Source organism: Chlorocebus sabaeus, chromosome 11 (genome assembly GCF_047675955.1).
Source record: "Chlorocebus sabaeus isolate Y175 chromosome 11, mChlSab1.0.hap1, whole genome shotgun sequence".
Lineage (NCBI taxonomy): Eukaryota > Metazoa > Chordata > Mammalia > Primates > Cercopithecidae > Chlorocebus > Chlorocebus sabaeus.
The window spans coordinates 49,197,278-49,223,324 of NC_132914.1; the positions used below are offsets into that span (position 1 = coordinate 49,197,278).

Below are 26,047 nucleotides of genomic sequence, written 5' to 3' on the forward strand. Positions count from 1 at the left end.
ACCTGTAATCCCAGCACTTTGGGAGGCTGAGGCGGGCAGATCATGAGGTCAGGAGATTGAGACTATCCTGGCTAACACGGTGAAACTCTGTCTCTACTGAAAATACAAAAACAAAATTAGGCGGGGTGGCGGGCATCTGTAGTCCCAGCTACTTGGGAGGCTGAGGCCGGAGAATGGCGTGAACCCAGGAGGCAGAGCTTGCAGTGAGCCAAGATCGCGCCACTGCACTGCAGCCTGGGAGACAGAGCGAGACTCCGTCTCAAAAAAAAAAAAAAAAAAAAGATGAGATGGAGCCAGTCATGCCATGGATGACAGACCAGTGAAGCTGTTGCAGGTAACAGATGCTGGTGTCTTGGATAAGGAAGCTGGTAGCAGGGACAGATAAAAAGGCATGGCTTCTGTATAGCATGGCGGCAGACCCAAAGGTCTCCATTGTTGACTGGATGTGGAATGGGGTGAGGAAAATAGAAAAATCGAAGAAGCCTATTAGGTTTCTGACTTGACCATCTGGTGGAGAGTGATGACATTTATTAAGATGGAAAAGATTGTATGATTTTTGTGAGGGGTAGGGCTGTGATCAGATTTGGAGTGAGATGTCTGGGAGTCATCTAAGTGAAGAGGCTAGAGGAGGTTTCTGGAATAAAATATAAATTTGAGAGTCACCAGCACATAGGTGGTATTGAAAGCCGAGGGAATAGATGAGAGAGCTCAGGGAAAAGAGAAGACGTAAAAGAGAAGTGGGACATGGGAGAAGAGCAGAGTTAGAGGTTGGGTAGAGGAAGAGATAGCAACAGAGTCTCAGAAGAAGTTGCCAGAGAGGTGGGAGGAAAACTAGGGGGATGTGGTATCAGGGAAGCCAAGTGAGGACAATGTTTCAAGAAAGAGAGATTGGGTAGACACATCTTGGAAGATGAAGACTAAGCTAAGGCCATTGGATTTAGCAACATTGGAGGCCTCGGGTTATCTGACAAGAGCAGAGTCAGTGGATTGCATTAGTTTCTGCTGCCTGTGGGTGATTTAGAAGTAGAAGCAAAAGCAGAAGCTGACCATGATAAAAATCATTGTGTTCTGAAATGAAATGATTACATGTAAGTTAAATTACAGGCCTCCGTGTCTGGCTCTTCCTCCACCCCTGTCTGGGGATGGGCAGACACACACACACACACACACACACACACACACACACCCCTCTTTAACAGAAATGAAGCCTTTTAAATCTTCCATAATCTCAAAATTTTTCCAAATCCTTAGGGATTTAGTGTATTTTAACATGGAACTTTTTTACTGACCAGTAACTTGAGGCAGGAGTTGAGGGTATCTTATCAGAGAAGGAATTCAGTGGAACTATAGGGTAGAAATCCAATTATAGGTGGCTAAAGAGTGAATAGGAGGGAAAGAAGTAAAGAGTGCAGGCAAATCTTTCAAGAGGTTTTTCTGTGAAGCAGGATGGAAAAATAGCAGTGGCTAGGATGAGAAGTGGGGCTGAAAGAGAGGGGTTTTTTTTTTTCCCAGTACAGATAGAGGATGCTTTGAACATTAAAAAAATGTTTTGTGGGTGGAAGGCCTGCATTTGGGAGATTGGGGTAAGAAGGAAACTTTACGGCTGTATTACCAGGTACCAATCATTCTGGAGCACTGCCTTGTCTCCCTTGCCTCCTCTTTCCTTCTTTTTGGCAAATCTTCAACCACCCCAGCCTGTACCACAAATGCCCTTCAAGGGTAAGAACTGAGAGGGATGGGAAGGATTTCTGAACCATCTTCTTGTCCCCCCACTTTCCACTTAACCTTACCACCCACCCCTCCTCATGCCCCTTTCCCACCACATATTCCCTGTCCCCATCCCAACTCCCGCTCCCACCTGGTTGAGGCACCATCTGGAAGAGCCTAAACGTTGCTGCTTCTCCAAGATAGAACCATGAAGCCATGGCAGTGGCCATCACTGGGCCTTCCTCTAGCTGCTTCAGGACAGTTCTCTTAGGACAACTATTCAGTAGTTCACAAACAGCATAGAATTGGCATGTCTAGTCACTCTACAGCTGGAACATAAAATCCAATGGGGGGTTTTTCTAGTTCTTTGTTTTTTAAAATTTTACTTTAAGTTCTGGAATATATGTACAGAACGTGCAGGTTTGTTACATAGGTATACATGTGCCATGGTGGTTTGCTGTACCTGTCAACCCATCATCTAGGTTTTAAGCCCCACATGCATTAGGTATTTGTCCTAATGCTCTCCCTCCACTTGCCCCCAACCCTCCAATAGGTCCCGGTGTGTGATGTTCCCCTCCCTGTGTCCATGTGTTTTCATTGTTCAGCTTCCACTTATGAGTGAGAACATGCGGTGTTTGGTTTTCTGTTCCAGTGTTAGTTTGGAGGGATTTTCTAAATCTAAGAATTAGATTTGGGAATATTCTTTAGCCCTAAAATAAAAACTTGTCCATTTTAGTTTTCAGCTCTGAGACTTTCCTTGCCTTGATTCTATAGGCCCAATTTCCCTACCTCAGAGTCAATCTGAAGATTACCTAGGTTGATAGACATGATGTGATCAGAAAGTCGTATTCAAATACTATGTGGATATTCAAGTGCAATATAATAATGTCGGTGTTTCCCCCCCAGACTGTTACCTCTCTGATAAGATACCTCCCCACTCTTGCCCTCAAGCCACTGGTCAGTAAAAATGGAAGCTTTTTTGGTTCACATTAAAATGCATCAAATCCTTGAGGAGGTGATTGTGAGATTACAGAAGATTTAAAAGGCATTATTTCTATAAGAGAGGGGTGTGTGTGTGTGTGTGTGTGTGTGTGTGTGTTTGTATGTGTATGAGTATGTGTGCCCATCCCCATGGAGGAGGAAGAGCCAGATGGCTGATATAGGAGGCCTAACTTGTAATCGTTTCATTTCGGAACAAATGATTTTTATCATTGTCAGCTTCTGCTTTTGCTTCTACTCCTAAGTCATCCACAGGCAGCAGAAACTAATGCAATGTTTCTGCAGCTATTTTGTGGCTTTGTTTCATTCTTGGAGATTTAAAAGTTTATATAGTTTTGAGTGTGCTATGACACCAAATTTAATTTCTGGCCTTTCTTGTCCTTTTGTCTTCAGTTTATTCCAATGCCAGTACTCTATGGAGTTTTCCTCTACATGGGAGTTTCTTCACTACAGGGAATTCAGGTATTGTATGGTTCAGCCAGGGAAGTTTCTTCTCACTGCATGTCCTGTCCAGGGAGAGACAGCTCCCCAAGAGAAGCGCAACCAGTTCTTGAGAAAATTATTTCCTAGTCTTGCCACTTAGGCTATTTTAGACACTTACTTGGATACAGGGAGAAAAACAGCCATGTTGGCAGGAGAGTACAGAGACTTTCAGGGTGGTCTGGCTTGATGTCATGGCCCCAGTCATTCATTAATTATTCAACAGACAATTTTTTTGGGCACATATTAAACATTAGATGCTTTGCCAGGTGCAGGTAAACTTGGATCTGAAAGGTTGATCAAGAACCAAACTGGCTTTCACTCATGGACAGATCTAGTTTAGTGTCAGGCTAAAGTGTAAAAATGGGGTGTTTAACTTTGAGGGGGTTCACTGGCAGAAGAGAGATGGGGGAATAGTGCGAGTTCCTTCTGGTAAGGAGATGTCACTTCTTGTTACACTCTGCATTTTTCCATCCATCAACTCATTGCTCTAAGTCTTTCAAAAAGAAAAATCAGGAGCTTGTCATTGATAACTTGGGTATTCCAGATAATATAGTAACTTAGGCTTATGATTCTTTGTTTGAATGGAATGCCCAATGGCCATTCTTATATACTGAATTCTAATATGAACTTGGGCAGATTATTTAATCTCTGGTTCTTTTTCTTCCTTTTTGTAAGGATGATCATTTTTTATATATCTAGGATGTTATGAGGTTTTATTTTATCTTTTCACTATAAATGATCAATGAATAGCTCCAAACTCCTAAAACAAGTAAGAGATTTGGTTTTGATAATAAGCAAAAAGATGTAATTTTGTTTCCAACACCCCCTGAGAAAGAGCTCTCTTAGGAGCCACAGAGTGGGATGGGAGAAAGAAGTTTGAACCTAGAATTAGAAAAGATGGATTCAAATTATGACTTTGCCACTTACTAACCTTGGCCAAATTGCCTGGTCTTTTAAAGTCTCAGTTTCCATTTCTGTCCAGAGGAAATGGTGTTACCTACCTTTCAGAGCAGGTGATGTAAGAGATATGAATGGGTCTAACAAAGCTTCCGACCCAGAGAGCCCTCCAGAAAATAAATGCCAGTTCCTTCCTTTCAGTTCTTTGATCGTCTAAAGCTCTTTGGGATGCCCGCAAAGCACCAGCCAGATTTCATTTACCTGCGGCATGTGCCACTGCGCAAAGTGCACCTCTTCACCCTCATCCAGCTGACCTGTCTCGTCCTGCTCTGGGTCATCAAGGCATCTCCAGCTGCCATTGTTTTCCCAATGATGGTGAGGTGGTTTTAAAAAATAAATTCTTTTTTTTTTATCATTGTTATTTTTATTTATTTATTTATTTATTTATTTATTATTATTATTATTATACTTTAAGTTCTAGGGTACGTGTGCATAACGTGCAGGTTTGTTACATATGTATACTTGTGCCATGTTGGTGTGCTGCACCCATCAACTCGTCAGCACCCATCAACTCGTCATTTACATCAGGTATAACTCCCAATGCAATCCCTCCCCCCTCCCCCTCCCCATGATAGGCCCTGGTGTGTGATATTCGCCTTCCTGAGTCCAAGTGATCTCATTGTTCAGTTCCCACCTATGAGTGAGAACATGCGGTGTTTGGTTTTCTGTTCTTGTGATAGTTTGCTAAGAATGATGGTTTCCAGCTGCATCCATGTCCCTACAAAGGACACAAACTCATCCTTGTTTATGGCTGCATAGTATTCCATGGTGTATATGTGCCACATTTTCTTAATCCAGTCTGTCACTGATGGACATTTGGGTTGAATTAAATTCTTATTATCATTGTTATTTTTTTAATTGTGGTAAAACATTATAACTATAAAATTTACCATTTTTAAGTGTACGGTTGAGTGGCATTAAGTACATTCACATTGCTGTGGAGCCATTACCACCCTCCAGCTCTGGAACTTTTTACATCCTGCAAAGCTGAAACTCTGCACCTATTAAACACTAAATCCCCATTCTCCCATACCCTCAGCCCCTGGCAACCACCATTCTACTTTCTGTCTCTATGTATTTGATTATTCTAGGTGCATCATATAAGTGAATCACAATTTGCCCTTTTGCGACTGGCTAATTTCTTTTCTTTCTTTTCTTTTTTTTTTTTTTTTTTGAGATGGAGTTTCACTCTTGTTGCCCAGGCTGGAGTGCAATGGCGCGATTTTGGTTCACTGCAACCTCCACCTCCCAGGTTCAAGCGATACTCCTGCCTCAGCCTCCCTAATAGCTGGGATTACAGGTGCCCGCCACCATGCCCAGCTAATTTTTTGTATTTTTAGTAGAGATGGAGTTTCACTATGTTGGCCAGGCTGGTCTCAAACTCCTGACCTCAGGTGATCCACCTGCCTCAGCCTCCCAAAGTACTGGGATTATAGACATGAGCCACTGCGCCCAGCTTGTGACTGACTAATTTCATTTAGCCTAATGCCTTCAAGGTTAATCCATGTTGTAGCATGTGTCAGAATTTCCTTCCTTTTCAAGATTGAATAGTATCCCACTATATGTAAACACTACATTTTGTTTATCCATTCACCTGTCGATAATACTGCTATAAATATGGCTTTACAGATATCTGTTAGTGTCTCTGTTTTCAATTCTTTGGGGAATATACCAGGAGTGGAATTGCTGGATCATACGGAAATTCTATCTTTAATTTTTTTTCTAATCTTCTAGATCCACAACCTCCTGGTGGGTTTGTCAATTTTGTCAGAATACGTATAAGGCTTTGCATTTGTGTGTTATATTCATGGGTTAAAGAAATAGTAAATCACTGGGAACTCCTAGAAGGAATCCTATCAATTCCAGATGTATCAGGAAAGTAGTCACTAAAATTAGAGAGAAATGTACTTGAATTTAATAAGCCTGATTTGCCTCATTCCTTGTGCAGTCACCAAATATAGCTGATGAACACCAGTCCACCCAGACAGGATTAATTCTTTGTTTTCCTTTGGCTAAAATGGCCCTCATGGAAAGAAAGTGGAGCAACAGTTGGGATGTCCTGGACCTACCTTTATTGGGGAAATCAGCTGTCAGATTTTAGGCAAGTCACTTTCTCTCTGGGCCTCAGTTTCCTCATTTATAAAGTGAGTGTCAGGCCAGGCCAGAGGGCAGAGACAAAAACCACTGGAGACACATGATGCAGGCCCAAAGCAAGGATTTGGGTAGGGGAATGTATAGGCAAAGGATCAGAAGGAATAAAGATGATCTTCTAAGAACCCATCATCCCACTGTGAGGAATGCTTGGGCTGGCTGTGGCTGGTCTCACCATGGCCCAGCTCCAGCAGAAGCTTTCTACCCACCTGCTGTCCTGTAGCCTTCCTGCTGACCTCTAGCCGTCTGCAGATGAGGAGCTCATCTTTTCAATGACAGAATCCAGTTAGCTGCTAAGTTGTAGAGCTATTGTGGTAGTTAAAATATTGTATATAACATATGTTACCTGGCACAAAGAAAGCATTCAATAAATAGTGACAGTTATGATTCTTATGAGTTTGATTTTGCTTGAAATGTCCTAGTCTGCTGTAAAAATAAGGCTTTGCTTTTAAGTCCAGGAAGGAAATTAGTACCTTTCATTCACTTTCTTTTTTCATTTTTCTTCAGGTTTTGGCCTTGGTCTTTGTCAGGAAAGTCATGGATCTCTGTTTCTCTAAGCGAGAGCTGAGCTGGTTAGATGATCTCATGCCTGAAAGCAAAAAGAAGAAGTTGGATGATGCCAAAAAGAAGGCCAAGGAGGAAGAGGTCATAGTCCTTGCACCAACTGTATACCTGGGGGCCTCAAATTACAGAACACAGGAAAGGCCACATGAAAAGTTGGCATGTCTGGAATCCCAAGGGTTATATTTAGGAGCTAGGAAGATTACCTCCAAAGATGCTCTCAGCTGAGAATGGATTAGGGATTCTTGCTCCTGTCTGTTCTTCATTTTTGGGTTTGACAACCAGTTATTTTTTCCTTTCTACAATTTCCTGTCTACAGTCTACTCACCAGGCTCATACCTACAATGTGAACATACAATATGCCCTTATTAACAGATTCAATGGCTCACATTCTTTCAAAAGGACTAATTTGACAAGTATATAAGACCCATTATTTCCTAGAATGTTTGTAATGTATCTAATTGCAAATGGTGCTGTGGTTGGCACCATGCAAAAATAACTTGCATAGGACTTTCTATCTTTTTTCATTTCCCTCAGCACTTGGCATCTTGTCATCTACACAATGGACCCTCAATAAATGGCCTATATATGCAAAGAAAGAATGTGTAGCAAAATGAAAATACCAGACCAAGAAATGAGTGAGCTGGGAAGTGTTTCCAAATACAGTTAGTGCCTAAAATACTGTCCTTTGAAAACACTTTTAAAAGACTTTTTTTTTTTTAGGCCAGGCACAGTGGCTTATTGCTGTAATTCTAGGGCTTTGGGAGTCGAGGCTGGAGGATCACTTGAGGCCAGGAGTTTGGGACCAGCCTAGGCAACATAATGAGACCCTGTCTCTAAAAAAAAAAATAAAAAGAATTAGCTGGATGTGGTGGCACATACTTGTAGTCAGCTACTTGGGAGGCTGAGGTGGGAGGATACCTTGAGCCCAGGAGGTTGAGGCTGCAGCAAGCTGTGATCATGCCACTGCATTCCAGCCTAGGCTGAGTGAGATCCTATCTCGAGAAAACAAAACAAAAGAAAACAAAACAAAAGTCTTGTATTTCTAAATAAGCTTCAACAATTATAAAATATAAAGTCAATGGAAGAAAACTTTAAAGATAATATTGATAGAATTCGCTACATAAAATGTTATGCTTTTGGGCATCCAAAACTCTAAACAGAATTTAAAAATAACAGATAAGTTGAGACGTGTTAATATCTTTACTATTCAAATAATTCTTATATATTAATAAGAATAATATGAAATTGAAATGAGCAATGGACATATATAATTTACAAAAAAGAAGTACAAATGGCCAGTTGCCCTATGACAAAAATTTCATTCTCACTAATAATCAAAGAAATGATTGTGCAGCATCTGGATTTTATGAAATGAAAATAAATATTAAAAAATAAAAAAATGAAAATTTAAACAAGGAGAATACATTTTTTTTACTTGTCGAATTGGCAAAGATTTTTAAAAGATAAAAACAAGTGTTGGCAAGACTGTAATTGAAATGGGCTTCTCACACTCTAAAAGTGGTAATATGAGTTGCATAAATCTCTTTAGAGGGCAGTTTAACCACAGAGTCTTAAAAGTGTATATGCCCTTTGGCCCAGCAACTCTAATTTTTAAATTTATCCTAAAGATACAATTAGCAATGTAGACAAAATATTTTAATTGTGGTGGCATAAAGAAAAAAAGAAAATTAGAGTAAATATATTACAATAGACTATTGTACAACAGTTTAAAAATAAATTTTTATTTATTTTTTTTGAGACAGAGTCTCGCTCTGAGTGCAGTGGCCTGATCTTGGCTCACTGCAGTCTCTGCCTTCGGGATTCAAACGATTCTCCTGCCTCAGTCTCCTGAGTAGCTGGGACTACAGGTGCGCCACCATGCCCAGCTAATTTTTGTATTTTTGGTAGAGATGGGGTTTCACCATGTTGGCCAGGATGGTCTCAATCTCTTGACCTCGTGATCCACCCGCCTCAGCCTCCCAGTGTTGGGATTACAGGTATGAGCCACTGTGCTTGGCCTAAAAATAAAGTTTTAAAAAATACTTAATGATGCTATTTTGTAATGATACTTAATGATATGTGCTGTAGTCCCAGCTACTTGGGAGGCTAAGGCGGAAGGATGGCTTGAATCTGGGAGGCGGATGTTGCAGTGAGCTGAGATGACACCACCGCACTCCAGCCTGGGCGACAGAGAGAGATCTTGTCTCAAAAGAAAAAAGAAAAAAAAAAAGCTGGGTGTGGTGGCTCATGCCTGTAATCCCAGCACTTTGGGAGGTCAAGGCGGGCAGATCACCTGAGGTCAGGAGTTCGACACCCGGCCAACATGGTGAAACACTGTCTCTACTAAAAATACAAAAAAATTAGCCAAGCATGTTGGTGCATGCCTATAATCCCAGCTACTCAGGAGGCTGAGACAGGAGAATCACTTGAACCCAGGAGGCAGAGGCTGTAGTGAGCTGAGATCATGCCACTGCACTCCAGCCTAGATGAAAAAGCAAGACTTTGTCTCAAAAAAAAAAAAAAAAAAAAAAGATATGTGGACATGTTTCTGACATTTTATGTGAAAAACATAGAGAATATAAAATGTAGCATACAGTAAGACTGTCAAAGAACCTCACTTTTACTAAAACATACACATATACACATACTGTACACACACACGTGCATGTGTGCACCCCACACACACATGAAAAAGATGGGAAGAAAATACACCAAAATGTTTATTGTGGTTCTCTATGTCTCTCTAGGTGGTAAGATTATACATTTTTTTGATTAATTTCCTTCCTTCCTCCATATTTATTGAATCTTTACTCTGTTGTCACTGTTCCAGACCCAGTAGTATACAGGACAGAGAGAGTCCCTGACCGACCCCATGGAGCTTACATTCTCATGGAGGTGACACTGTCAACAAGCAAACAAGTCTATATTTATTTTCTTGGTTATAGTGCTATAATTTATATACATATATATATAATTTTAGGTAGTGATATGTTTTAAGAAGGTAGGGAGTGAGAGAGTTTATTTAGGATGATTAGAGATGACTCTTCTGAGGAGACATCTGAGTAGAGACCTGAATAAGAAGCAAATTATGAGACTATCTGGGATTAAGAACATTCCAGGCCAGGGGTACAGAAAGTGCAAAGGTCTTGAAGGAGGGATGAGCTCGGTGTGCTTGAGGAACACCAGGAAAGCCAGTAAGACTGGAAGGGACAGAGTGGTAGCAGGGAGACCAGCTAGGAGGCTGGCAGCAGCTCAGGCAAAAGGGGAGGATGGCTTATGCTAAGGTAGCGGTGATGAAAGTGGCTGAATTGGGTACTTATTTTGAAGATAGAGCTGATGGGTTTTGTTAATGATGGTGGGCATGGGTGAAAGAGGAATCAAGTATGACTCTTAGATTTTTGGACTGAGCCATTGAATGAATGGTTGTACTATTTATTAAGATGGGGAAGACCAAGGAGAACAGCAGGTTTAGGAGGAAAATCAAGAGATCTCCTTTGGATGTTAAGTTCGAGGTGGCTGGTAGACATTATATTCCTTATTTTCCAAAATTCCTGAAGTAAGCACATATTTGTTAACATGTGTTACTTTATAAAATTGTTTTAAAAGCTAAATGAAATAAAAGAAAAAGATGAAGACTTGATTCCAAAATTTCTCCATCTGATAGCCAACATTCATGTTCATTTCTTTATGTTGTTTTCCATTTTTTGACATAGTTTTCACATAACTATGATAATTATATAATTGTGAGTTCATATTTATATATATAGCACATATATATTCTGTTTTTTTCCCTCAACCTGATTTCATAAGACACTTTCATGTTTCTATTTGTCTGTATCATGATCATATTTTAAAAATGGATGTATAATGTTCTATAGTATTATCTCATATTTAATTTAAATATTTTTCCTTTGTTAAAATTTTTAGTTGTTTTATATTACTTTAAACATCTTTGTACAGATAGTTTTTTTCTCTGTAATTATTTTCTTTAAATTAGCGGGATTGTTTTCTAATAAAACATTTTATTATGGATTTCTAAAAAAAGTTATTTTAGGCCGGGCGCGGTGGCTCACGCCTGTAATCCCAGCATTTTGGGAGGCTGAGGCGGGCGGATCACAAGGTCAAGAGATCGAGACCTCGGTGAAACATGGTGAAACCCCATCTCTACTAAAAATAAAAAAATTAGCCGGGCGTGTTGGCGGGCGCCTGTAGTCCCGGCTACTCAGGAGGCTGAGGCAGGAGAATGGCGTGAACCCGGGAGGTGGAGCTTGTGGTGAGCCGAGATCGCGCCACTGTGCTCCAGCCTGGCCGACACAGCGAGACTCCGTCTCTGAAAATAAATAAATAAATAAATAAATAAACAAATAAATAAATAAATGAATAAGTTATTTTAGATTCAGGGCATGTGCAGGTTTGTTACATGGGTGTGTTGAGTTATGCTGAGTTTTGGGCCTCTAATGATCCTGTCGCTCAAGCAGTGAATATAGTACCGGATAGGTAGTTCTCCAACCCTTCCCCTGCCTTCCCCCTTTTGGAATTCCCAGTGTTTTTGTTCCCATCTTTGTGTCCATGTGTACCCAATGTTTAGCTTCCACTTATAAATGAGAACATGCATTATTTGGTTTTTTGTTCCTGCATCAGTTCACTTAGGGTAATGGCCTCCAGCTGCATCCATGTTGCTGCAAAGGACATGGTTTTGTTCTCATTATGGCTGCATAGTATTCCATGGTATATATGTACTACAGTTTCTTTACCAATCCGCCATTGATGGGCACCTGGATTGATTCCATTTCTTTGCTATTGTTGATAGTGCTACAATAAATATATGAGTGCAGATGTCTTTTTGACAGAACAATTTCTTTTCCTTTGGGTATATACCAAGTAATGGGATTGTTGGGTCTAATGCTAGTTCTATTTTCAGTTCTTTGAGAAATCTCCAAACTGCTTTCAACAGGGGCTGAACTAATTTGCATTCCCACCAACAGTGTAGAAATGTTCCGTTTTCTCCACGACCATGCCAACATCTGTTATTTTTTGACTTTTTAATAATAGTCATTCTGACTGATGTGAGATGGAGTCTCTTTGTGGTTCTGATTGCGTCTCTAATGATGCATGATGTTGACCATTTTTTAATCTGTGTGTTGGCCACTTATATGTCTTCTTTTAACCAAGAACACAATCCTAACTACAATAGCCACAAAGAAAATGAAATACCTAGGAATACACCTAATCAAAAACATGAAAGAGCTCTACAAGAACTACAAAACATTGCTGAAAGAAATCAGAGATGATTCTCTGAAAAAGAAGTCAGATTAGAGATGATTCTCTGAAAAAGAAATCATCTCTGTTTTCTTTCAGCAGTGTGTTTTTTGTTTGTTTGTTTGTTTGTTTTGAGACAGAGTCTTGCTCTGTTGCCAAGGCTGGAGGGCAATGGCGTGATTTCAGCTCACTACAACCTCCTGCTTCCAGGTTCAAGCGATTCTCCTCCCTCAGCCTCCTGAGTAGCTGGGATTACAGGTGCCTGCCATCACGCCTGGGCTAATTTTTGTATTTTTAGTAGAGACGAGGTTTTGCCATGTTGACCACGGTGGTCTCAAACTCCTGACCTCAAGTGATCTGCCTGCCTTGGCCTCCCAAAGTGTTTGGATTAAGGCATGAGCCACTGTGCCTGACCTTTTTTTTTTTTGAGATGGAGTCTCGCTCTGTCACCCACGCTGGAGTGCAGTGGTGTGATCTCGGCTCACTGCAACCTCCGCCTCCCAGGTTCAAGCGACTCTCCTGTCTCAACCTCCCAAGTAGCTGGGACTACAGGTGCACACCACCACACCCTACTAATTTTTGTATTTTTAGTAGAGACAGGGTTTCACTATATTGGCCAGGCTGGTCTTGAGCTCCTGACCTCGTGATCCACCCGCCTCAGCCTCCCAAAGTACTGGGATTCCAGATGTGAGCCACTGCACCCGGCCAGCCTGATCTCTTTCAGCAGTGTTTTATAGTTCTCTTAGTAGAGATCTTTTACCTTATGGATTATTATTATTATTTTATTATTTTTATTTTTGTTTTTTTTTTGAGACGGAGTCTTGCTCTCTCACCCAGGCTGGAGTGCAGTGGCGTGATCTCGGCTCACTGCAACCTCCGCCTTCCGGGTTCACGCCATTCTCCTGCTTCAGCCTCCCGAGTAGCTAGGACTACAGGTGCCCACCACCACACCTGGCTAATTTTTTATATTTTTAGTAGAGACGGGGTTTTACTGTGTTCGTCAGGATGGTCTCGATCTCCTGACCTCATGATCTGCCCACCTCGGCCTCCCAAAGTGCTGGGATTACAGGCATGAGCCACCACGCCCAGCCTACATTTTGGATTATTTTAAACCTACAAAGGTAGAAAGAAAAGACTTCTTATTGTTAATAATTTGTTTATTTGAATTAGAATCCAAAGAAGAGCCATATATTGCAATTGGTTGATATCTTTCTTAAATCTTTTTGGGGGTTCCCTTTCCATATTTTTAAAATTGAAGAAACAGGGTGTTTGACCTCTAGGGCTTCTCACCATTTATATTTTGCTAAATGTATCCCTTGGTGTCATTTAAAATGTTCTTCTGTCTGCTGTATTGTAGTAAATTGGTCATTAGATCTAGAGGTTTACTCAGATTGACGTTTTCTTTTTTTCTTTTTTGAATGCTATTCCACATGTATAAATATCTGGTTGTCTCTCATTTTGTGGTAACTCAAATCTATGAAAGAACCTAATCATATTGTTTATAATAAATGTGCAATGAAATTAGGTAGAAATTGTGGTAGAAGAATGGTCTGGTGAACTTATGGTCTTACTTGGTCCGAGATATAATAATGTTTATTTTTCTTCCAGGAGGCTGAGAAAATGTTAGAGATTGGGGGAGACAAGTTCCCCTTAGAGAGCAGGAAGTTACTAAGTAGTCCTGGAAAGAGCGTCAGTTGCAGGTAAAACTTCCAAACACCAAAGAGTTTACTTTTTGGGTTATTCTCTAAGTGTTCTGGCTTTGTGGTGGTGGTGGTGTCACACATGCAGCTGCTAGCATAAAGAGCTAAACATTCAGCTTCCCAGTTCCATCCTGTGAAAATACCTTTTCCATCTCATTGTTTATTGAATACCTGCTATGTACCAGGCACTATATCAGGTTATAAGAATCACAAGGAGAAGAGAGGTAAGAAAGTCAATGTACTGAGTGCCTCCTTTGTACTGGGATTGTGCTAGAGGGTTTACTTTTGTGTTGTCAGTTAACCTGTACTCATATGAATATCACTATCCACATTTGTATAAGTGAAGAAACTAAGTCTTAGAGGGTTTTAGGCAGTTTATCCAATGTTACAATGTTGCTGAATAGAAAGATTAGGATTCAAACCCTGGTCTGTCTTCTATTCCTCAAACCAGTGCTCCTTCTGCCTTTCCTTGCCATCTTCCAAAGATGAAAAGGACGTGGTCTTTATTTCCAGAGAGTTCTCAGCCTCGTAGGCATGAAATTCCAATGCTTGGGCAAGCTTTTGGGGATAGGCAGAAATAGTCAATGTTAGCCTGGCTTGTGGCATCTGTAGTTCTGTGAGCAAGGGGGAATTGAACTGGGATCATGAAAATTACTTACTTCTCCCAATGATTTTAGCTCCTTTCTCTGTCAAACCTATTGCTCACCACAAATGACAGGAAACTAAATTGGTCCATTCATGGTTTTACTCCTGGCATCTTGTTTCTGAATTGGAAGAGATACACATAGCACTGTGTACCTCTAGGTACCACAGGCTGAAAAACCTAGAGGTCAAGAGGGAGCAGAGAAGGAAGAGAGCAGGATATCTGGGTCATTGAGATTCTGAAGAATTTATTGCTGAATCATTGAGTTGGTTGTGGTTTATACGGTGGGGGAAATTAGGACACTCTTTTTCTTAATAATAGTCTTGGTTCTTAATAAACTTTCTACACGTTGTTGTGGAAGGAGCTGTGAGCTTGATTTATCTGGTGGCAAAGTAGGAACAATGTTTCCCCTTTAACAGGATGCTGCCTCCTCTCTTGGCATTTTAAAAGGAGATAATCTGGCTTGCAGAAAACATCAAACTATTCTGTTTCTAGGAAATCAAGGGCTGGGTTCAAGGTCTTGATTCCCTACTTGCTGTTGTTTGACCTTGGATAGTCACTTAGCTCTGAGAGGTTTCATTTCTGCATCTTCAAAATGAGGATGTTAATAATCTCTGTTGCTATAATAGTTAAGATATTAGGAAAGTCCTTTGTGAACTATGAACAGAAGAGATTTGACTGTGTAAATGAGGACATGAATGAAAAGTGCCTGGCATACAGCTAGTGCTCAGTAAGTGGTAGTTCCTGATGCTACACTGTTGATAGCATAGCGTTGTCAGCAGCATCTCCAGTGAGGCCCTTCGGAGAAGTGCACAGTTGTTGGGGCAGAACTGGCTGCCATGTGACACACCAGCCCAGCTTTCAGCACCATCTCATGGGCCACCTTGCCTCTTCCCATTCTGACCTCAGTGGCTGCAGAAGAAAGATCAGACTTTATCTTGTTCCCAGAGTTCCTGAGAGCTGTTAGCTGGGTGGTCTCAAACCTCATCTTTTCCCTTCTGGTGGGGCAGTGATCATTATAGACTGCGATACGTATTTTATTTGTATGTCTGACAGTCACTGTCCTAATCGCTGATTTCAGATGTGACCCCTCTGAGATTAATATATCTGATGAAATGCCTAAAACTACAGTCTGGAAAGCTCTCAGTATGAATTCTGGAAATGCAAAGGAAAAGAGGTAAAGCGAACTGTAACATCTGATTTTTTTTTATTTCTGGCTTTTGACAATGGCAATATTGAAGGTAAAATGTGTTTTAGTTGTAAAATGGAATTTGTGTAATAAATAGCACTTCCAGGAACTGCTGCTAACTGCATAAGAATAGCTATAAACCTTTAAAAAGTAAAAATGTTTTCTAAATATTTGGTCAGGGTGTTTTAAGCAGCCCGTTTACACAGGTTCAAGGTCTGAATGGGATTATTTTGGCATATAAATTTGCTTTGCCTGTTTATTTCCTTTAATCCTCTTTCTAGTTCTCATTTCAGAATCTAAAGGGCATGTCTCTGGTTACTACAACCACACTAGGTAGAAAATTGCTAAAATATTCAGATAGTGTTGATAGTACTGATACATTCTTTAACGTGTTTAACTTGTTACATAATGAGAACTAACAACAAGTAAAGATTTTTGAAATACTAAATTGTAACTGTTTTTTTTTTTCTTTTTTTTCTTTTTTTGTTTTTTTGAGACAGTCACTCTCTGTCTCCCAGGCTGGAGTGCAATGGCACAATCTCAGCTCACTATAATCTCTGCCATCCGGGCTCAAGCAATCCTTCTGCCTCAGCCTCCCAAGTAGCTGGGAGTACAGGTGCATGCCACCCCTGCCGGCTAATTTTTGTATTTTTATAGAGACGACGATTTACTGTGTTGCCCAGGCTGGTCTGGAACTCCTGGACTCAAGCGATCCTCCTACCTTGGCCTCCCAAAGTGCTGGGATTACAGGCATGGGCCAGTGCACCCAGCCGCAACTGGTTTTCTGTTTTGAAACCAAATTCTGTATATCATTTGCTAATAGCATAGATCAACCTTAATCAGGTTAATGAAGAAAATGGAAGAACTTGAGGCATTTTTGCCTGCACTGAGGTAGGCTATATGCCCAAATTTCTTAAATAGTTTAGTCCAAATACCATTTAAGTATAAGTAAATAACTGAAGACAAAATCTGAGGCCTTCTTAAAGTCAACTTTTCTAGTTAAAAAAAATAAATAAATAAGCTGGGAATCAGGAGACCTGGTCCTTTGATTAATTCCATGTATAACTTGACAGACCACTGTTTCTGGCATTCAGTTTACTTAGCAATGGAGATAATAATAACCCACTGCCCCACTCCTGAGGCTACTCTGAGGAGAAATTAAAGTGCTCTGAAAAGTCACAGCCACCAGTGGGTGGTAGTGGTGATTTATGTCTTCATCGAATGGGTTAAAATGAATCTCTGCTGAATGTGAGTGAAATATAGAATCTTGTTTCCTTCGGAGGAAAATCCAGGCAGCTGTCGAAATGTATAACGCACATGGTTATTTTTAGTTGAGAACTAGTCTACTTGTAAATGAACTTAAAATATAGCCAGATCCAAATTGTGGTGACATCTTCAAAGTATTGTGTTAAAAGGAGGAATGAATCATATGTTCCCTTTTTGTCTAATTGTAACACTTTTATTCAGTCTCTTCAACTAAGAGTCTTTGCTGGGATGGAAGATTTGGGCCGTGTGGTGCCTCAGGGAAGTTCTGGTTACAGAGAAAATGGCGAGTCTCTCAGAGAAGAAGCAAGACCAAGTCTGGCCCTGTCCTTGGTCATCTCAAAGCCATGCTGAAGCATTCAGTTATTTTTGGTGTGCATTGGAGGGCATCCAGCTATCCCCATACCAGCAGCCAGTCACCAGATGTGAATGTGGAAGCAGAAGACCACCTCCTGTTGGTTCTTCTCCTCTTCTTCCTTCTTTTTCACTTTAGAACAGCCACCATTGAAGACCTAGCTTCCCATTTTCCAGACATTTTCTCTGAAATTCTCTGCTGGCCTGCCAAGCCATATGGATTCATTCTGCCGCTGAGGAGTCCTTCAGTGAGGTCCCTCTTCCTAAAGGATGGAGTGCGGAGTAGGAGGGGAACAGAGAGGAAATCCTCTCTGGCTCTCCAGTGCTTTTAGTGCCTGCAGGCTCCTAGGCAGCCCTGGGCCTTGGTTTGATTACCTCCCCTGGGGGATGCTGGTCAGACCCAGAGATTGTCAGGAGGTCAGCTACCAGGAAGATCTGTGATCTGGGCATTGGCAGTGCCTGCCACCACAGCCAGAAGATGCCTCTGACTTGAGTGCATCTCCATCACTCCCTAGCAGCAGCCTGCATAACTGGCAAGAACCTTGGATGATACAAGGGCCAAGAAGGGACATTTGAGTTGTGTCGCTTAGATAGGAAAAGGATCCCCGGAAAATCAACAACAAGTGAGGATGAGCAACTTCTCTTGGTTTTCATTGAGGATAGAGTAAGAGATTGAGCTTAGATTGCAATAGAAGGAATTAGTTTAGATACCAGGAAGGACTTCCTAGCCTGAAGATTTGTCATAGTGTCTGCTTTCTAGATATCTGGGAAAGATTTGATAATAGTTGTTTGTGAATAGAAAGGAGGATATGGTGTTTTTATTGGCCATTTTGCGGGACTCTTCGACTTCTTGCTGCTGTCTCTTGAGGATACATTCCAATTCCATCCTGGTGAGATCCAAGTGCTTACGTACTGTCTCCTTAACTGCCTTAGTAGTGAACGATCATCAGTTCAATGGACCAAAATCACCTTCAGCCATGTGGTTTCTTCATCATCATGGATTTCTTTTGGTTGACAAACATTCTGGCTCTCAGATGCAAAAAGTCACACTGGGAAATGAACTGTAAGTGGTGAAATTAGTTTTGATATTTAATTTAAAACTACATTCATGGTTTTTCTCTTCTCTTCTATGTTTCAATGAATGTAAAGTATTTGGGATCCAGTGCTTATAAATCTTTCCCTCCTTTGTGCACAGAATGTAATTAGCAAGCCCATCAGCACCCAGAGAATTCTATCATGTTAGTTTTCCATCCTGGAAAATCTTTGTACAGTGGGAAGTTTCCCAATGTGTTTTTCTTTCTTAGGTGAAGGGTTGGCTATATCACTTTATTGAATTTTGCATTCCTTAGACTTTTAAAATATACTAATGTATTCTAGTCTTACTCTAAAGACCTTTGATGTTAAAGGAATCCTTCATTTATTTCATATTCCCTATCTCCTAGGGCCACAATTATTTTAATACAGAGATGATTTTCAAAATATTTAACAACTGGTACAGGACAGATGCCAACCACTCAGAAGGGATGCCTGCTGTAAACAAGCAGTATGTATGGTTGTACCAATGCCTATTGGCTGAACATTATGCTACTTTCAGATATTAAAATGATGTTCCTTTGAATCGTGGGTATTGTTCCTGGTTTGTCTCATTTCTATCACAAGGCTGTTTTGGAAACAGCCTTAGCTTCCTTTCATATATATATGGTGCAGACAGGATAGGTCATGCTTCTTTGAACCTATATGGGCATTAAAATCTTCATGAGCCAAAGCTTCACATTTTATCACTTTAGGATAGCTGTAGTAATTGTACTCATTTACCTACCTAATTGGGAAGAATTAAAAGGCAGCCTGTCAGGAGGATAAGCCTTCTTGCAGACTTTTCCCTTGTCCCTCTCCGGCTGCTTCCTTAAGCTTGCCTCTTTTTCATCCTCATTGTTCCCTGAGAACATCTCCCCTTTCTTGTCCTATCTTGACCCTCCCATCTTTTCCTGCCACCTCTGTGTGGGGAGGTTGATGACCATTTCACCTCTTTCCCTAGCCTCAGCACAACTGTTAGGAGTGTATCAAAACTGGGTGAGAGTATCACTCAGAAAAATGCCTCTCCTAACACACTGTTGCCTTGTGCTGCCTTGACTGCTTGAGGGGAGGAGCCTTCTTTAACTCTGTGTAGTATGGGTATAGGACCACCTGTGCACTTTAGGGTACTTCTCGAGCTAGACCCTCCCAGATCACTGCGCCTTAGGAATGTTAGCTACTTTAAAAAAATATGATTTGGTGTGTTGTTGGGGCAAACTCTATGGGGGATTGTGAGTGAAGATGGGAAGGGATTTGGGTGGTTTTGCCATGAGGTGATGGTTGGGGTTGGGCGAATGGGTTGGATGATCTTGGCTCTGTGGGTGTGGTGCTCAGTTGCCTCCGTACAGTTGCAGTTCACCTTTGTGCATGGTGGTTACCAGTCACTCTCGGGATTGTAGGTCCCAGCAGTGGTTCCAGCAGCCTGCACAGCAAGTGTGAGGACAGCTGGAGGAGGGTCTGATATCCCTGCAAGTGATGCAGAATAAAACTTCCCGGCCAGGCTCTGTGGCTCACGCCTGTACTCCCAGCACTTTGGGAGGCCGAGGCGGGCAGATCACAAGGTCAGGAGATCGAGACCATCCTGACTAACACGGTGAAACCCCGTCTCTACTAAAAATACAAAAAAATTAGCCGGACGTGGTGGCAGACGCCTGTAGTCCCAGCTACTCAGGAGGCTGAGGCAGGAGAATGGTGTGAACCCGGGAGGCAGAGCTTGCAGTGAGCCGAGATCACACCACTCACTGCTCTCCAGCCTGGGCAACAGAGCAAGATTCCGTCTCAAAAAAAAAAAAAAAAAAATTCCCAGTAGGAGGTATCCCTTGATGGCTCTAGAATGCATGAATGATATATCAGTTTGAAGTTTCTCCAAGTTTCCATCAAGGATCTTGAATTTTTTCTCAATTATGCTTGCTAATGTGTCAAAGGCCAAGTACACTGCATCAAACTTACCATCTATAGGATGCTAAAATTCTTTGATCAATCCAGTGTTTCAGCCAGTTCACTACTGACATCAGACTCAACTTTGTCCCCTCTCTTTCTTTTCATCAAGAGGTTTTAAGGGTAACCTCTTGAGTTGGAACTGTCTTGGAAGTGCGGCCCTCCTCTTGTGTGGCTAGAGAAAGAGATGGCACCAGGATCTCTTATGGCAAGTGCTCAAGGGGCATGGTTGGTTTTGTCTAGTCTGGTCTTTTTGGACATGGTGATTTCCTGTCATCCTCGTGGTCTGACGTTGTTTCTTACAGGATACTGGTTGTGGCCTTTGACTCATTAGCTGATTGTTGAATCTCTTTGTGAGGTTCGATTTTTTTTTTAAACCCATGGGTCCCTATGGACTGTCGCCTGTTGCAGATGATGGTGATTCTCTTCTCTTTTTTTTGTCTCCAAGAGTTGCCTAGACGATTTCATGGGTCACTCCACATGATTGCAGGATTTCCCATTGCTCATCTGTGAATGTTGATTGGCCAACCTGTCTGACCTTTCAGCAGATGCATCCTTGAGCTTAGTTTCAGGAATTCCTCCTGGAATTGGTTTTCCTTGGTGGTAATTTCTCATGGTGGAGCTTGTTTCCGAGGCATGGTACAGTGCTGCAGAGGCAAGGGAAGGCTGTCGTGGTGATTTTCACAGCATCTGGATGGCAAATTGCCTTCACAGAGGGAAACCACACAGGACTGATGGCTTTCTCAAGGGATCTCCAAGCATTTCTGAGTTTGGGGATTTCATCAGTTACTCCTGGAATCAAAATGAGTGCAGAGTCGTACTTTTTTTTTTTTTTTTTTTGGAGACAAAGTCTCACTCTGTCGCCCAGGCTGGAGTGCAGTGGCGCAATCTCATCTCATTGCAACCTCTGCCTCCTGGGTTCAAGTGATTCTCCTGCCTCAGCCTCCCGAGTAGCTAGGATTATAGGCGTGCACCACCATGCCCAGCTAATTTTTGTATTTTAATAGAGACGAGGTTTCACCATGTTGGCCAGGCTGGTCTGAAACTCCTGGCCTCAGGTGATCCACCCGCCTCGGCCTCCCAAAGTGCTGGGATTACAGGCGTGAGCCACTGCACCTGGCCTCGAAATCTTTAAGGAAGTTATTTATCATCACAAGTGTTGTCATCTTTTACTCATGGGCCACTAGATGAACCTGAACCATTAGAACCATTAGATCCTCCAACTTTTTCAGACAGTATTCCAATCAGGGTTTTATGACACCAGGCTATCCCAACTTTTTTGCAACATAGGCAGAAACACCAAGCTGTAGGTAACTGATGTGTATGTCACTGATTCCTGCAGGAGCTTTGAATGTATTAAATCTGTTTTCAACAGTCCTTGCATAGGTGTTATCTCTCGAATCTCTGTAAAGAGCAGTAAGAGTATGTAACGTTGCATGATACAATCCAAGCCTGTGAGCTGTATTATCTGGGATTGTTGGAATTTTGCATGTGTCTGTTCCATATCCCGCTAGTAACCAGCTTACATACCTTCCATCAGGTTGGCTTAGATGATCATCAACAGGTTGCCGTAGTGATGGTATGATGCTGGATGCAATCATTGTGCACATTGTTAATTTGGTATGGTGGTGCCACACATTATCACTGTACAGTATTAACCAGGCTGGAATATGGCCCTCTGCTGTAGAGGTTGCGGCACGTGTGACTTGCGCTGGAATAAGTAGGAGGCTTTCCCCAAAGGATATGGAGACTGATGTGTGCTCCATATCTTGAGGGGACCTGTCTTGGTTTCCTTTGGCAGGGTCTGTTAGTTACTTTTGAAGGCCATGCCAACCCTTTTAAGCCATTAAATTTTTCTCAAACAATAGCCAGCCTTATTTCTGTTTCATCTCTGTGGTAGGAACCATTCCCTAGTCTTACTCCCTCCTCTTGTCCAACTTCCACCAAACACTCAACCCGAGTCCTGGCTGCTTTCTTGCTTTGGTCTGTGGCTGGTGCCTATGGGGAAAGAGTCAGGGTGGGCAGTGTTTGGGGTAGGAAATGAGTAGAGGTGAAGCAGCAGCAGTGTGTGTGTGTGTGTGTGCACGCATGTGTGCATTTGCATGTGTGTGTGTTGACAGATGAGAGTGTAGCAATAAGATTTCATTGTTACTACTAGTCTTTGTGTACCTAGCTGGAGGGACATTAACAAAATATGGCCATTCTCCCATCTCGGGGGTTCCCATCTCAGACTTCTCTGATAAGAGTAGTTTGACAACAAATACAGATTCGTCTATGGAAAAAGATGTTTAAACTCAGTGTGAAGGAGAAAAATATAGGAGTGGAAAGCAAGGCAGGTAGTTAGGTGATTTCCATGCCCATATTTGCTTGGGCCAGGGAAGTGGGGCACCTCTTTTATGACAATGGGAGATTTCAGAAACAGTTTGAGTGTTGGCAGGCCAATGCCTGATAGGCTTGTGGTATAGAGGTAGGAAGGGAGGGAGGCCAGAGATTTGAGAAAGTGATGGTAAGTGGGATCTTAGCTCTAAATGAAAAGAACTGGACTTACTAAGTGGGTGGATTACTTGCTAGCCATAACTTTTAGGGAAGAGTAGGTCTGGAGAGAAGGTGAAGACCAGCAGAAACATACTGTGAAATTGCCAAATATGTTTGGTTGCAGAAAACACAGCCTGGCTCTTTGTGGCTACGTGAGACTTCCAACTCCTGAAGACAGGATTGCCAAGAGATGTGTTCTTTCCACATACAGCTTCTGTCCCCACCTCTTTATGTGTAGAGACCTGGATTTGGGGTAGTGGGGTGGTACACCATATATTTCCAAAAGATGGTGTGAAGAGTCACTGTTTCTCTTTGTCTGGGATGTGATTGGCTTTTGTTTTTTGATTTTTTTTTTAAATTTGTTTTTTTGCTTTTTTTGAGAAGGAGGCTTGCTCTGTTGCTAGGCTGGAGTGCAATGGTGCGATCTCAACTCACTGCAACCTCTGCCTCCTGACTTCAAGAGATTCTCCTGCCTCAGCCTCCCGAGTAGCTGGGACTACAGGTGTGCACCACCATGCCCAGCTAATTTTTATATTTTTGGTAGAGACAGGGTTTCACCATGTTGGACAGATGGTTTCAATTTCTTGACCTCATGATCCACCCGCCTCGGCCTCCCAAAGTGCTGGGATTACAGGCGTGAGCCACTGCGCCTGGCCAGTGATTGGCTTTTAAATTAATCATAAATATTTGATAAAATTCTGGTATATGCTAAGTCCCAGGCTTGGTTGATATCTCAGACTATGATAGCTGTGACCTTCAAGAAGTCTCTGGCGGCTGGGCGCGGTGGCTCAAGCCTGTAATCCCAGCACTTTGGGAGGCCGAGATGGGCGGATCACAAGGTCAGGAGATCGAGACCATCCTGGCTAACATGGTGAAACCCCGTCTCTACTAAAAAAATACAAAAAAACTAGCCGGGCGAGGTGGCAGGCGCCTGTAGTCCCAGCTACCCAGGAGGCTGAGGCAGGAAAAAGGCGTAAACCCGGGAGGCGGAGCTTGCAGTGAGCCGAGATTCGGCCACTGCACTCCAGCCTGGGCGACAGAGCGAGACTCCGTCTCAGAAAAAAAAAAAAAAAAAAAAAAAAGAAGTCTCTGGCTTGGGGAACCTGTAGTTTCTGGTTGTATAAAAAAGATAGTTCTTAGTCCTGCTTTATTTTCTACCCACTCAACTCTCCAGACTTCCCCCTTAGTAAAGGAATTCGTAATTCTCCCTGCATCTTCTCTATTGATTTCAGTGTCCAAGTTCTGAATCTCTAGTTTTCCTGAAACACAGGAGCAGGCTTGGCCCCAGAGCCCCTGGCTTTTTCTACGAGCATCAGAAATGCTATCACTATATTCTCTCTGTCGCTTTATCAGCTTTTCTAACTTTATTTTGTAAGGGAGTTAGCACCTGCTTCCAGGACTTTAAACAGTTGTTTTTGCCAGTTTGTTCCTGGATTTTCCTTGAACTTCTCAGGTTTCCAAGCCACATCCTAGCAGAGCATCCAGGAATCTTGCACTGAACTTCAGCCTTTTTGACTTTCTTCTGGTCATAGGTGTTAGGCCTCCCATTAGGTAGAAGTCCTTTAAGCAGACCCGAAATGGCCAAATGAGACATCATCCAAGTTCCTCCCTCCTTTACTGTCTCGGCTTTTTCAAGCACCCCTTTCTCCTCTCTGTTCTGCCTTTTCCTCAGTCTGTCAAGTTCTTTGGAGGAAAGAATTTCTTGGTCAGAGGTCCTAAAACCACCACCAGCTGGGGGTGGTGAGAATGGTGAGGAGTTGGACAGTCCCAGGGCTTTTTTGAAAGGGGACTTTATGGTTATTTCCCCTATTTAGGGTGAGGGACAAAGAATTCCCAAGCCTTCAGTTTCATCCATATTTCAGTTTAAGCAGAAGAGCACATTTCAAAGCCAAATAGAAATGATTTTCTACTAAGCCTATCCTTTATGATTCTTGGTTCCCTTGGTCTCTTAATATTAATTATAGAGAATGGGCAGTTGAGTCAGTTAACATCTTTTCATCAGAAAGAAGGGTAATATTCATAACCAAAAGAGCTGTAAAGGAACTATATTACTGCTTGAAGTGTGAAAAGAGGAAAAGGAGTGTTATGTGAACCTTTTCAATAAGTAAATTCAGAAAATGGAATGATTCATCCATAGGCATAATTCTTTTAGCAGATTCTGTGCTCAAAGGGAAGGGAATGGTTTCTGATCCTTCTGAAGAGAAAAGGAAGAGCATTTTTCTTAAACCTAACCCAGTTTCAGCATTGGAGAATACAGAACTTTTTCTTCTAGCTGATGGCATTAATATTTCTTGAGAGAGAGAACCCACCCACGGCACTTTTCTGAGCCCAGCAGAAATCAGCGGAGCTTGGGCTTCACTTAGCAGGTTTGCAATTGACTTCAACATGCAGGCTTTTCACATGTGCAATAATGCTGGAAACAGAAGCACCAACCTGATTGTGCAATTACTCCTTCTGTAGAAGAGGCCAAAATCCTCCTCCTCTTTCCTTTCCCCTATATTCACTCCTCCAGGATCATAAAGCCTCCCTCTTGTTTATCTGTGTCTGTCTGTCTGATTGGTTAGATTTGGCTACCCTTCCAAGCTCATGGTGTCAGATGGAGAACAGCAACCTTCCCTCGGAAGGGGACAACTCGAGGTGCTGGTACATTTCCCTTGTTTTCTATGTTCTTCTTTCTAGTGGGTCTTATGTAGAGATAGAGATATTTTTGTTTTAGAGATTCCAAAGTATATATTTTTAGTGTAAGAAATGTACCCTCTCCACACTCCATGATGTAAATAGAACCAGGAATAAATGTGTCATTGTGATAATCCCATAGCAATTTGTGGTAAGAACAAGACCCCTTTCCCTCACCACCAAGTCTCATGGTCTGTGTCTGTGAACCAGGGCAGGTAATTGTGACACCGCATCTCATAGACCTCTGCCTGCCCAGATTTTTGTGTGCTCGCCTCAATAGGTGAAAAATAAAGTCTGTATAAACTGTTTGCACCTGTGGTGTTCTTTGAGTCCAAATGAAGGGGCTGAGCCAATGCTGACCAATTTCAGAGCTTGTGAATGAGAGAGTGAAGATGGGGGAAGAAAGGCGTGGTGACTGCTGAGAGTGCCCTAGGAGGGATGTGTGCATCTCCCTGTGCAGAGCGTGGAGGAGGCTGTCAGGGCCTCTCTCATGGGATGGCTAAGCTTATGTTGGGGGAGCAGAACAGCCTGAAAAGAAAGCTCATTCTGAAGATACAA

At 42.0% G+C, this 26,047-nt stretch overlaps 1 protein-coding gene across 3 annotated transcripts in view; it reads left to right on the top strand.

Moving 5' to 3' along the window:
* SLC4A8 (solute carrier family 4 member 8) overlaps positions 1-25,797 on the top strand; it is an 89,305-nt gene extending 63,508 nt beyond the window's left edge. For all 3 annotated transcript variants that reach the window (XM_037997100.2, XM_008003288.3, XM_037997101.2), the window contains 6 exons: positions 3,100-3,168; positions 4,288-4,461; positions 6,805-6,942; positions 13,729-13,820; positions 15,545-15,640; positions 17,120-25,797. In XM_037997100.2, the coding sequence (XP_037853028.2) occupies positions 3,100-3,168; positions 4,288-4,461; positions 6,805-6,942; positions 13,729-13,820; positions 15,545-15,640; positions 17,120-17,132 (582 nt within the window). In that variant the 3' untranslated portion in view covers positions 17,133-25,797. The remainder of the gene's footprint in view (positions 1-3,099; positions 3,169-4,287; positions 4,462-6,804; positions 6,943-13,728; positions 13,821-15,544; positions 15,641-17,119) is intronic.
* Positions 25,798-26,047: the final 250 nt, after the last annotated feature.